This window comes from Tribolium castaneum, chromosome 8 (genome assembly GCF_031307605.1).
Source record: "Tribolium castaneum strain GA2 chromosome 8, icTriCast1.1, whole genome shotgun sequence".
NCBI lineage: Eukaryota > Metazoa > Arthropoda > Insecta > Coleoptera > Tenebrionidae > Tribolium > Tribolium castaneum.
The window spans coordinates 7,390,634-7,404,873 of NC_087401.1; the positions used below are offsets into that span (position 1 = coordinate 7,390,634).

The 14,240-nt window shown below is 37.2% G+C and overlaps 1 protein-coding gene across 2 annotated transcripts; it reads right to left on the reverse strand.

Annotated features, from left to right (window-relative positions):
• Nucleotides 1-133: 133 nt before the first annotated feature.
• Nucleotides 134-11,278, reverse strand: LOC135266988 (uncharacterized). 2 transcript variants are annotated; one of them, XM_064358483.1, is made up of 2 exons: nt 11,090-11,278; nt 134-2,137 (listed from the first exon to the last, which is right to left on the reverse strand). In XM_064358483.1, the coding sequence occupies exon 2, from the start codon at nt 2,009-2,011 to the stop codon at nt 1,298-1,300; it is 714 nt and encodes a 237-aa protein (XP_064214553.1). In that variant the 5' UTR covers nt 2,012-2,137; nt 11,090-11,278; the 3' UTR covers nt 134-1,297. The 2 variants fall into 2 exon arrangements, with proteins under 2 accessions (XP_064214553.1, XP_064214552.1); XM_064358482.1 differs by having other exon boundaries at nt 134-2,897.
• Between the last annotated feature and the right edge of the window lie 2,962 nt (nt 11,279-14,240).

The following is a 14,240-nucleotide window of genomic DNA, read 5'->3' on the forward strand; positions in this document are numbered from 1 at the left end:
TTATTAATAATTTGTTTATTATTCTTCATAGTAAGTATCTTACCACAATTTTTTAAATAATAACAATGGGTTTGGAAGACATTGCCATGGGCAATTTTGTTTTCAATAGTAACATATGTTTAATGCCAAAATTCAGTCATTTTTGAGAATGTCAGTTCGCCACCGTATTTTACTACATAGTAAAACTAATAACACTTAGAGCTAACACTAGCTTTGTTCAAGAAAAATGTAAAATTAACAACAAATTCTAAAAATTCATTGCCGGCAGCTATTAGGGAAGCCCTGCCATAATTTTAATCTGTAAAAAACTATTCACCTCTGATTGAAAAACATTATTTTTTGCATTTTAGTGTATTTTTTAAATAATGACATGACCGATGAAAGCGCTGGATCGCTTGGAATATGGCGGTTGAAAGACGTACCTACATGGAACCATACAGATTTTTATATAGTTTTTAATTTGTGATGACCTTATTTGTATTTGGTGCATAATAAACATTAATTACACTAATTATACTAATATTAGCTTTGTTGGCGGACGATTTTTAGAACTAATCCTGAATTAGTCCGGGATTTATTTAAAGCCCATGTGCGGTTCAGAATCAGTTACGGATTTTTCGTCCACCGCGAACGATAATTGATCGTTATTAAGTGCACATTAAATGTTTAAAAACTAATAAGCCATCCAAACTTATCCCCAAGTTAGAAATGAGTTATCCAAAGAACCTTGATACGAAAAGTTATAAATTGTAGAAAACAACCCATTTTCAAATTTATAAACGTTATTTTATAAGATGGTGGGATGGATCCAGTTACAGAAACAAGAAATAAAACAAAATTGCTTTGGTCGACTTCTTTCGTTCTAATTCGAACATCATCAGCAGTATTAATTAAATGATTTAAAAAGTTTAAAACGTTAAACGGACATGTCACCAATAGTGAAATAGAACAGAATGTTTAATTCTGTTACTTACAAAAATTGCCGTTCCTCCTCCTGGGCCGATCCCTCTGTCCGCCCTGTGGAGAGTGAAACCCCGAATTTTTGGGTCCGTCGTTTGAGGTTGCAACAAGTTCGCACACAAGTACGATGTCAAGTTGCAACCTGTCGACGAATTCTTCGAGCTCGTCCCGGGCCGCTCGAAGACCGTTGGCGTTCCACCTGAAAAGAATTTTGAATTAGTTGATTTCCACCCATCAACGATTCAAAAGAAGAGCGACGAAGGCTGAGAGTTTTTCAGCCAACTCTTCCAGGCTCTTTGCCATTGCCACGGCCGTGGCAATCTGGTTCCTCTGCAATCTAAAGGTCACCGTTTGACGCTGCTGAGCGGTCTTTTGGTGCCTCCTTTGGTGGCGGTAGGGTTTGCCTTGGGAGCGACGACCTTGGGAACGGCTGTTGACTTGAGAGCGGCGATCTTTTTGGGGACTGCTGCCTTGAAGGCGGCGACCTTGGCGGGGGCGGTTGTCCTGGGGGTGGCGGTTTTCTGCAGCTTGGGTAACTGCGGACAGCCTCTGTAATTGGCCGTGTGGGGGCCATTACAGTTGGCACACTTGGGAGGCTCCTTGCTCTCCTTCGTGCACACTTATGTGTCATGTGCTTCCCCGCACTTGACACATCGATGTTCTGCCGTTCTTCCGGGAGAGTGTAGGTGTGGAATGGAATCCTTTCGGCTTCCATAAACCTCGTAAACGACCTGAAATCAGCAACAGTAGCAGGCTGTATACGAATTTGGTCGCTTACGCTCCTCGCCTTGGTAAAATTGACCTTTTGGGAAACCAAATGCCATGTTCCTGCATCATGCAGAAATATGGGAGGAATCCTTAAGGCCTTGGGGGCTGCCGGGCTGGAGCCCTGTAAAGTTGTCGGGGTGGAGCCCTGGGGTACTGCCGGGGTGGAGCCCTTGAGGGCTGCCGGGGTGGAGCCCTGGGGGCTGCCGGGATGGAGGCCTGGGGGACTGCCAAAATGGAGTCCTGGGGGTTGCTCGAGGGGCGGCCTGCCGCGATGGAAGACCATGAGGGGGCTGCCGGAGTGAAGCTCTTCTTGGAAGAGCTTCCGTTTCTTCCGTTTTTCCCCTTGGAGAGGAACGTCATCGAGGAGCGGTGTCGTCGGCGAAGAAGCGGGTTTTGGTCTGGTGGAGATCTGAAACAGGGAAATCAGAACTGTAAAAAATGTAAAGAATGGGCGACAGAACGGAGCCTTGAGGAACCCCGGTGAGAAGGGGGACGGGATAAGAAAAAGAATTTTGGACTTTGACTTTGCAGGAGCGGTTTGAGAGAAAAGAGTCGATTAATTTGATGAAATTGAGGTTGATGTTGTGAGAAAGAAATTTTTGGATGAGACCATCGTGCCAAACACGGTCAAATGCACGTTCGACGTCCAAAAAGACGGCTAGTGTGCACTGGCCGAGATTGGCACTACGGGTTGTGTCGGTAAAAAGTTCGAAAGTGGGGTGGGAAGTGGAGCGATGGGGGCGAAAACCGAATTGTTCAGGGGGCAGTAGGTTGTTTTCTTCGAGAGCGAGTCGGAGACGAGAGGCAAGAATTGTTTCGAAGATTTTTCCCAGAATGTTGAGGAGAGAAATGGGGCGATATGAAAGTGGGTTGTTGGGGTCTTTGTTGGGCTTGGGGATCATGATGGTGCTGGCTTCTTTCCATGGGGTTGGAAAGTGACCGGAATTGAGGCAAGAATTGAAAATTGTGGTGATGGATGTGATGGCTGTGTGAGGGAGATGTTTGAGAAGAATGGGTTTGATCTGGTCTAGTCCTGGGCCTTCGAGTTCTTCAGCCGGATAATGAGGGCTTTGATCTCGTCGTCGGTGGTTGGAGCGGTCAAGTCCAGGTCGTCGAGTGGGAAGTCTGGGTCAAGGTCGGCGTCGTCGTCGAGTCGGGGGAGGTTTTGCCTGAAACGGAGAGTGTTGTTAGTGACTGTGTTAAAAAAGTGTTGGTTTAAATGGAAGTCATTGGGGACTTGGTGGATGTTTTGGAGGGTAGCAGCAAAACAATTTGCTTTGTCTTGTGGGGTGTTAAAAATGGTGTTGTTGACTAACAAATGGTGGATGGGGTGAGATTTTCGGCCTGTGGTGAATTGAATTTGTCCCAAAACTTTGACTTTGGCGTTTGACTCGGATGAGGGCAAGAATTTGAGGGGGCAATGGTTTGCGATTTGTTGGAATGTGTTTGATGGGTACAAAAAGTGTTTGAGCTTGTTTGATGAGTTGTGTTAGTTGTGTTACTTGTGTGTCAATGGTGTTGGGGTCAAGTGTGTCGTGAATGTGTGGGAGGTCGAGGTTGGGGGCCTTGAAGTGTGAAGTTTGAGACAAGAGGGAGATGATCGGAGGTGACTGTGGTGCCAATGAAAGAGTCTGTGTTTGTGATGTGTGTGAGATTATCGGTCACAATGATGTGATCTACGATCGATGTGCCAGAGTAATTGACGAGTGTGGGGAATTGATTTCGAAGACGACAAAGAGGAAGAGTGTTGAGAGAGCGAATGAGATGTCTGTCGTTTGTGTTTGAAATTGTGTTACCAAAATCGGTGTGTCGAGCGTTGAAGTCTCCGAGAATGACTGCGTGTGTGAATGTGGAAGTGTAATCGAGGAGTTGGGCATTGACGGTTTCGAGAGGAGGATTGTAATAAGAAATAAACAGAATGTTTAAATTGTTAATGTGAATGGTGGCTGCAACGGCTTGAAGGTGGTCAAGATGAGGGGGCAAAATGTGTTGAGATGAAGCGAGTGAAGTTGAGACAAGAAGTGTGACGCCGTGTTTGGCTCGGGTTGTGGGGCTGGGTTTGTTGTAGGAATAGAAGCCTGTGATGTTTACGAGTCGTTTGGATTGTGTCTCTGTGATTGCTGCGATGTGAATTTGGTCGATGTGTAGAAAATGTCTCAAGGAGGCAAATTTACGAAAAATCCCTCCCGTATTGACTGTGGCGAAATTCAGAGAAGCCATTTTTGAATCGGGGGCCATTTCACCGAAATGGGGGATTTACCCAAAAGTGAAGAGAATTTTGTTTGATGAGTGTGAGATTTTTAGATCGCGTTGGAGACAAGCGCGAGCAGAATGTTCGAGAACAGTTTGGATTTTCTGTTTTTCGAACGGGAAAAGGTCGAAAAGGGTTTTCGTGATGAAGCGGAGGAATTTACGGGCAGAAACGAAGGGTTCGCGCTCATCGGAGTCGTCGTCAGAATTTTCGGGGTCGAATTCCTTGTCAACGACGATGGGAACGACGGGGGTTTCTGGGGTCATTTCGGAGGGTTTGATAAACTGGGGGCAATCTCGGAACCAAGCGGGGTGATTCCCCTGGCATTTGGGACATTTGGGGTTCGAAGTTGCGGAAGGGCACGATTTTGACCGATGATTGTCGGGGCAAGTGGGGCAAATGGGCTTGTTGGGGCATTGGGAAAAAGAATGGCCAAATGTGAAGCACTTGGCGCACTGGAGAGGGGCTGGTTTTGGGGGGTGCGACGGCTCGCAGGGGTGAACGTGGCCGAAAAGTGAAAGGCCATTTGACAGAAGTGTGTCGATCGCAGTTTTGTGCGGTGTCACGATACGCATGAGAGGAGTTGGTTTGTTGGTTTTGGCGGAAATGATGCGTTAAACCTTTTGGATGTAGAAATTTTTCAGGGCTGAAATGACGTCTTGGGGTTCGATGTCAGAGCTGACGTCTCTGACAACGATGGAAAATGTAATGGGTTTGGGTTCGATTTGGCGTAGGAGGCGTGTGGGGTTTAAGAGTTTGAACTGGATCTTCGAGCCAGGAAAGCCAGCTTGAAGAGTTGAAATTTGGTTTGGAGTAAGTTGCCTGGAAAGGAAGAAGAGCGGATTTGTTATAATTGACTTTTAGAGAGTCAATTTGGTGGAGGCCGAGAGAAATGAGGTGAGAGTAAAAGGTTTTTTGAGTGGCGAGTGGGGCAGAGATGTTTTGGATTGAGTAGCGAAATGAGAATTTTTCCGAAGTGGTAGTCGAAGAAGATGTTGATGTTTCAGAGTTTGATGGTGAGGGTGTGCGTGAACGTTGTTGAGTGTGTTTTGTGGCTTTCAGTGTAGTGGCGTGAGTTTGTAATGGGGGTGGCAAAATTAGTTTGTCCATAAGGGAGGGAATAGGTTTGTTTTGGGGAAGCGTTTTTGGGGGGTTTACAGAAGACGGAAGTGGAGTTGTGGGTAAGTTGAGGGTTTTTTTTGGTGAGTGTTTCACCGGGCCCTTGGAGCGGAGTCGACGCTCGTTCTCCATTGTGGAAACTTTTGCAATGTTCACTTTTGGATTTCACTGTCACTTCACTTAGCAAACAATCGAGTGGCTGGGCGATCACAGTCAGCGCAGAGACTCGATGTGTGAAACCGGCTTGAAAAAGCCGAATTTTGTGTAGTTAGTTAAAGGCGGGCCTAAGATTTAACCATAAAATTAACTTAGACCCAACCGAAAACTGACGAGAGGGCGGAACGGGACTTAACGCCGAGACGTTAAATTTGACCCGACCGAAGACTGAACTGTGTTCTTTGAAGTCGATTAGAAACGCTTGGAAAACGGACTGCTTTCGATGGCTGCTCGGACTCGACTGTTCCATCGTCGATCCAGTTACAGAAACAAGAAATAAAACAAAATTGCTTTGGTCGACTTCTTTCGTTCTAATTCGAACATCATCAGCAGTATTAATTACATGATTTAAAAAGTTTAAAAATTTAAACGGACATGTCACTAATAGTGGTGGCAAGGTAAGACAATTTTTAAACTTTTAAAATTATGTAATTAATACATTCTTTAAGTTCTGATAATATGGAATTAGAACTAAACTCTAGTCGACCAAAACAATTATGGTTTATTTCTTGTTCTTGTAACTGAATCCATCCCACCATCATAAATTTCCCAGAAAATAACTTCGTCAAAAAAAAGTTATTTTATAAATAATTTCGAACGTATTAAATGAATTTCGGTAACTAAAACAGACTATTTCTTTATTGTAATTTAAACCCATTTCCAACCTCAAAAAGCTCTAAAGACACGACAGTAACAGAGACAAAACCGCTTTTGTAAACTGCACAAGTCTAGAACTAAAAATCCTACGTCGAGTCCGAGAATCGTTTGGACTGGTTCTGAACCAATCCGGAACCAAAAAATTCGCTACCGCGATCACCGGACTGTTACTAAAAGTTACGCTATCAGATAAACTGCGCATGCGATTGATGCCTGAACTAGTTCAGGATCGCTACCGCGAACAAAGCTAATAAAAAACGAATAACTCCCGTAAGTGTTTATTACGAATACGTTTTTGACTAAAAACTGAAATCTCCACCAAAGGTCTCTTCAAAACATGTTCTTCGCCTAATAGACTGGCTGTAGATGAAACCATTAAAAAAACGTTTTTTTATATATTTTTAATTTAGAAATGTTGCATGTTAATTTGCTGCATTAGATAAAGTTATTTTAAAAGTATGTGGTGGTAAATAGCATTGACTTTTTTATGCAGTTTTTCATAGTTAAAGTGTTTTTTGTTAGAATTTGAAAATCATTACAAAATGAAAAAGATTTAATTTTTGATACAAGGTGTCATTAAAACATTAAAATCCACTCATACAATACTATGCACGGTCTTAATTTACCAGTGGTGACCACAGAATCCAGTATAAATGAGGGGATAACAGTAATTGCCCTGTGTCGTCCTATATTTAATAATGTACCAAAGATACAAAAATTCTAACGCCTGGTATTTCAGTGCATGTGTAAAATCTTTGGTAACTAACCGATGGTAAATCTTATCCAAGATTTTAAACCGTAAATGGTATTTTAGTGCTTTAGTAGAAATTGGGTTAAATTCACAGCTTTTTGGTAACACCGCGCGCAAGGATTTTAAATGCGCATGCGTTGTAGTCGTTGAAAAGTAGGAATTTGTTTTTGATTTCTTGGTGTTTTTATTATTTCTTAAAATGCAACATATATCTACAGCCCTCATGTTTCATACAGTCATTACAACTCCACCAAAACACAGCCAAGTCCGAGTCGCTGAAATTGGCAAAATTGCGGATATCTCGCGAAAAAATTAGGTTAGAAAAATAAAGACAGTCTACATGATTATGACTAACCTTCAAAAAAGTGGGTAAACTGACACATTTTCTTCAGTAAAAATTTTAAACTTGGTTAAAACATAGCCAAACACTGAAATACGTCAAACCATGAAATAAATAAATTGGTAACCAAAATAATATTTTAACCGTCAACTGAGATAACGGGCGTAAATAGAAAGGACGTTCAAACTCTAATAATTAAAAATCCAACTATATGCTACAAATTTATGAAACAATTTATAATTTTCCAATCGAATTAGTGCTGTTAGGAGACAGATGATTAGCCAGCAGTAAAATGCAAAATAGGATTTCCTCGAGTAAAGATATATTTTTTCCTCAGTTCATGTCACTTTTTAAAACAGATAATCTTGCAATACGTCGGTACTGAATAAAACTTTAATTTGTATTTTACTACAGACTGATTATCTTCGATCCTAAGCTGCATTGTTATATATGATACTTTAGGCAATCTTGACAATCTTCACTATTTTGGTTGGAAGATTTATACAGGGTGATTTTTTAAAAACGAGCCACCCTGAATAACTCCAAATATAAGCAAAAAAAAATTAGAAAATCCCGAGACAGGTCAATTTTTATTTAAAGGTAAACACCTTTTAATGTATTTTTTAAAGTTGTAACACCAACCCCCTTTGTAATACAAACAACCATTTCAAAATTTTGAATGGCACCACCCCCTTTGTGATACCTCAAATGAATTTTAAACGTGATATACCGCTAAATCTAAATTGTGAATGTTGTCAAAAGTAATAGATGCGAAAAAAAAACAAAAACGATTTAAAAAGAAAAACGACAGTTCAGACTACTTACGTAAGCACGAGAATGTAAAACACATCAAAACAAACCCTACAATTAAATTTAAAACAAAAATGCCGCAAAATGCATAAAAATGAGGAAACAGCTAATCAAAAATTTGACAGCGATGACATTTCTCAGAAACTACAGTAGTTATTTGAACGAAGGGGCACAATGACTTTAAATTCCATAGTCGAGATTTGAAGAAATTGAGCATTATGTAACTTTATAAAAAATTATTGAAACCCAAAAAAGAATCATACAGCTAAACTTCTGGTCAAAATACCTTTCATTCGAAGTGTCATAAAGAGAAATCAAGTCATTTAAAGTTTTTAAGTATTGTTTGTATTACAAAGGAGGTTGGTGTTTCAGCTTTCAAAACTACAGACTGATCCAGAAATACTGAGTCTGTTGGCAACACTGGACTTAAATTTTTAAGGATACCAATGGAGTACTCTTCCAGTTAACAACAATTTAACATTCTTGTGGGATTGTAGTCAAATAATTGTCAAGAGAAATTAATTTCGGTTACAGTCTTGCAAATTACGAGCACAAATACTTTCAAATGTGTTGCCAACAGACTCAGTATTTCTGGATCAGTCTGTAGAATAAAGATGTCCCCCTGAAAATAAAAATTGACCTGTATCAAAATTTTCAAATATTTGTTTATTTTCTGAATTATTTAGGGAGGCTCGTTTTCAAAAAATAATCCTGTATGTCAAGTGGGACCTCATAGTCCCCCCCTTTAACAATTTTCCTAACGTTAAAATTTGCACTAATAAGTAAAATTATTTATTATTGTCACAAATAATTTTATCTATGACAACGACTTAAGTAGATACCAAATTTTATAAAAATCAGATTACTAGTTTTAAAGATAAAAAATATAATCTGTTAACTTTTGGAGGCTAATACAGCGAGCTCAAAAACTGGCGTACCAACTCAATGGTGTGTGGTAGAGAACTGGTTACATATAAAGGTAAAAATAGTAAAAAATTCTTTGTATTAAAGTTATTAATAAATAACTAATTTTAGATAAATGATATGTGACAAAGTTGTCCAACAGTCATGATCGCAATTGAATTTGAGCAACAATAAAAATAAATTATTTTTGAAACGGTTTCCTAGGAAATAATTCCCAGTGTTGTCACATCTACACATTGTGATTTTTTGGATGGATTTTAATTTTTTTTTAATCACAAAAACTGCTAAAATCTGATAGTAAATTTAAAAATAATTATTCATCGTTTTGTTACGGAACGATTACCTTGTATGAAACATAAAAACATAAAAAATAATGAAAACTAAAGAAGTTAACACAATAAGTTTGCACTTCCAGGTTTTTTAAAATATGACTTTAGGAATTTTTTAACATTTTTCCGGTTTCTCAACAACGTACCACTGAGTTGGTGCGCCAGTTTTTGAGCACCCTGTATAAGTGTGGTGCAGCTCAGCTCCCATCTTCTGCAGCTTAGTAATTAGTAAAGTTGGACCGATTTTTTGGTTTTTATTTTTTTAAACGTAATTCTTGAACCGATTGAAAAAACTCAAGGGACATGTAAGAAGCGAATAAGGTATTCTAATGAACACAAAAACATATCAGCAACCATTAAAAAATTTATTATTATGACGTCATACTTTTTTTGACTTGCGTTCTAGAGTATAAATAACGTAATAATAACATCTACACAATATCAAAACTCTAACTTTAATAACAACTGAGCTACAGAAGATGGGAGCAAGGCTGGATCACCTCTTATAATAAAATGTTTTTAGAGAAAACAAAAAAATTGGGCCAATATATTTTTAATATGTAATCTATGTGCACTACTTACTACTACCAGTAGAAAACTTTTAATTTTAATACGTTGTCAAAAGTTAACGTTAAAAATGAACCAATCAAATCCATTAAACACCATTAAAAAAAAACGATCTGGAGAATAAATCAGATGTTACTTATCTTCAAAACCTACTTAGACACACAAAAAGGTAAACTTGCTTAATTTTTACAACTAAATAAGCTATCAAACCGCTAAAATAAAAAAAATTGAACGAAATTTAGTTCTTTATGGGAAGAAAAAAAATTAATTATGCATTAACAGACCATGTAAAAATATGCAATATTTTCGTTATATACAGGGTGTTTCACATAACTTTACGAGGCTTGCGCTTAATGTTCGCACCCAAATATACAAAAGTCACAAAACACTAGACAGTAGTTGTCAGACTAATGACTGTTTAATTGATAGTCATAAATTTATGTTTTTCACAAACAATTATCATGTGTTCTATCAATAGATGATTCTAATCTATTTATCTAATTAACTAAGACAAAGCATTCGAGAATCAGCAATAGTGTGACCAGAGTTCCGGAGAATCAACGCCCGGATTCATCTAAAAATAGTTTAGGGTACTGTAAATTATGCAAAAAACTCAAAATAAAATATTTTTGTCAGTTTTGCAAACTTTGGGTATATTTAGCGACCACGGCGTGGCGTGCAATGTTGATTGCGTCCATAATTTTAGGAAGTGAAATTTGAAACCCTTGAATTATTGCCTAAATATTTTTATGCCCTTTGATGTTATCAGGAAAGGGCAATTTTATAAAAAAAAAATGTAATTGTAAATTTAGGAAATGTATGTTTATATTTGAAGATAAATAACCAAATATATACCAAAAATGCAATAAAAGATTCTCAAAATCCTAATTTTTTTAATAATTAAATGGTATTATATGAAAAAATCTGATTAACAACACCTCGTGTTTGCAAGTTGACTCGTTGCTCTTAAGAGGTGCTAGCATGCATTGTTCATAACAGTTTTAGCCTAAAAGACCTTAGTAAAATGCTGATGATAACGAAGATACAATAACGTCTTTTTTCTAATTTTGGAGACCGACTCTGTTCAAATAAAAAAATCAAAGGCGTAATCAAGAAAAACTGTTACAATTGTCATTTAGTTAGTCGAAGAGGTTCACTACCTTACAGATTTCATACAATTTTATGAGCAATGCTATCAGAATGCAGCAGCGGCATTCAAAGAATTAAGAGTATGAAAAAATAATAATAAAAGGAACATTATTGAAAATCTGGTATCCACAATAATCAGGTAGATTATTTTACAATTATGCAATAGGTTTTTAAATGATTATCATCTAGTTAACTTTGAAATTGGTTTACGTGCAAAAAAGCAAGCACATGCAAGCGCAGTCACCTACCTTTCCTTTTGAGGTTGTGAAAACTCAGGGAAAAAGACACAAATAATTAAGAATCGAAAATGTTTCAGAAAACACATGACTAGCGCGTTCACGAGTAATACCCATCACTTGCCTTATCGCGAGGTCACAGTCGCAAATGAGCAAAATGCAAATCTTGCAAGGTGTGATGGGTGATGGGAAGAAGTGGGGAGGGTTGGTGGAAAGGGACCGTCAAGACCTAGACGTTCTCACGATAAAAAAATAGCAGTGCCGGACTGGGCATCGATTTATCCGAATACAGGGCCGAACCAAACTTGGGTGTAAATACCAAAAATTGAGCCCTTACTACTCTGATTATTCTCCAAATCGCTCTGTTATTCTCTTACGTTTTACAGTGGAATTTTTAACTGGAATAAAATTCGTAGGCGATTTTTGTGAAAATTCCCTAAACACCTCAATTTTTGTTTTATTCTAGGACACAACTGTCAAAATTCACGGTTATTCTCCTTTGTAAGGAAATTTTGACAACAGTTTGTCATTTTTCATTACGAAATGTCAGATTTTTTAAGTAGTTGATGGGCACAAACGAATGTAGCACAAATTAATAATTTCTGGTGGGTTTTCTTAACTCAAAATGTGTCGCTGGGATGTTTAACACAGAATTATTATAGATAAATTCTCAATTTGTGGTTTACTTCACTCCAAACAATTCAAACACGCTGTTGCAAAATTCTACTATGAACTGAAATGGGATATAATGATATATATACAATATGAGGTTTTTTTTAAACAAATTCAAAAAGTTTGATTTGAATTGGGCGATATGATTATTTTAGAAGAAAAATGACTTGGATTAAAATTGTATACACGATATAAACTTATAAGAACAAAATAAACAAAAATACAAATTCAGCAGCTGTAAGTGCAGTAAATGTGTCTGGTGTGGAATTTTCGATTTTGGAAGAAATATTGATAGGAATGGATGCCTCATGTATGTCAGATAATAGTTATTTAATCGACGAGTTTGAGTGTAAATCGGACTTTTTATTTCACGAGTGGATTTTTAAACGTCGAGTGATAACGAAAGGTTAATCTAATCATCCACGAGGTGAAATAAATAAGGGTAGTAATAAAGCGATCAGTAATAAATTCAATTTTGATCAGAAAATAATAATAAATGATCAGTATTTAATTAATTTTTGCACGGTAAAATAATAAGTGATCAGTATTCAATTCATTTTTGCACAGAAAAAAATTTAAATGACAAGTAAACCACGCACAGTATTTTATTAAAATGTGCCCAGTAAAAAAATCGTATATGCACTGTACCTAATTTCAGTTTGCACAAATAATAAACGCTCAGTAGCTAGCTTGTAGGCTGGAGCTTCGCCCCAGCAAACTAAAAAGGAACCCCTCGAACAAATAAATTCGAAAATCTAAAACTCGAAACGTGGAATAATGGTTTTTATGGAGCTACAGCATTTATTATTTCTACTGTGCAATTATTATTTTTACATTGCATTTATAATTTTTACTGTGCATTTATTATTTTACGGTGCATTTATTATTTCTACTGTGCATTTAATTTGTAACGAATAAATAAACCGATTTACAGTTATAGTTGTCAAATCTGACTTACACAGGAAAAAAAATCGTAAATTGTGACAGTGTTGAAGAATAAACTTTTTTTTTTAGTTCGGTTTCGTATTGAGCTCATTACGATACGTATTTGCGTATATCCAACAAAGTGCTATAATAATTACACTAAAAACCAGGGTAATTTAGTTGGATAATGTTGACAACCAAGTTTTTTGACAATTATCTGAGAGAACTGTCAGTGTCAACCGGCACCTGTTTTAAGTGCATAATTTAATTAAATTAATTAAATACAAACATTTAGAGGCTTTTGTACCAGCCTTGATATGTGGCCCTTTCGAACACCTTTTGAGTAATATACAAACATAACTTTATAAGCCTATATACCAGTGTTCGTTTTAAGATTTTGGCAACTATTTAATTATGTGTAGTAAGATTATTATTGTTTTTTGTTATTCCTCAACAGGATTCGTACATACAGCCTGTATCAGAACTCGCTCCCCACCGGAAAGGTGCGTATAGTTTAGGCAATTCTGAAGCTCAATTTCCTTTACAACAAAGTTCTCTTTGCGTTTGGGAGATATAATACAGAGTATAATACTCAGTGTCATAAAAATTGCAACACCAAGAAGGAATATGAATTTTTTAATGAGACTTTGCACAAATGTTAGACTAATAGCAGGTATTAAATGATCAAAATTTGGATGTTTTTAATCAGATGGTAAAGGAGTTTTTAACACATAAAATCTTTTACCAGCAAGTGTTGTTCATCCAATGCTTTGCGTTTCTGACAATTTTTGAAGTAATTTGTTTTAATTCATTTAGTTTTACGCGTTTTGAAAACGAAAATATGCCTACAGTACAACTACCAACAATTAAATAAACTTTAAAAAAGCACAATTTTTGGGATACAAATAGGTGTTTTTTCATTTATAGAAATTGCTATTTGTTTGAATAGCAATCCAAGTACCATTATGTTATTAGTTATTGATTAGAAAAGATTCAAGACAAAGAAAAGAGGAAGCAGAAACAAATCAAGTCCAAAATAGTCATCTTCGGATTATGGCAATAATTCAAGTACAACAAAAATTTCTAACCAATGGTTGAGTTCGAACGTCGTCGTACTTTACTTCTGACTGTTTACCATCGAATTAGGTTATTTGAACTGCTTTTTGGGGGATTTCCTAAATATGGGAGGGATGAGCAAAAACACAGCTTAAACCTGACACACCAAAACTTTTATTTCGAAAGACAACATGTTTCAACCACAAAGTGATCATCTTCAGGTGAGAACATACACTGTATACATTGACCACATTATGGTGGAAACGCGTTGTGTTTCGAAATAAAGGTTTGATGGATCAGGGTTAGATATGGTTTTTGCCCATTCCTCCCATATCAAGTAAATTCAACAGGAAACAGTTCAAATGACCCATTTCGATGGTAAACAGTCTGAAGTGATAAAAGACAACCTTTAAACCCACCCATTGGACAAGCCAAATTTCGTCAAAAAATTCAAATTCCTTCTTGGTGTTGCAATTTTTATGACATAGAGTATAAAAAGCAGTGCCTCCGC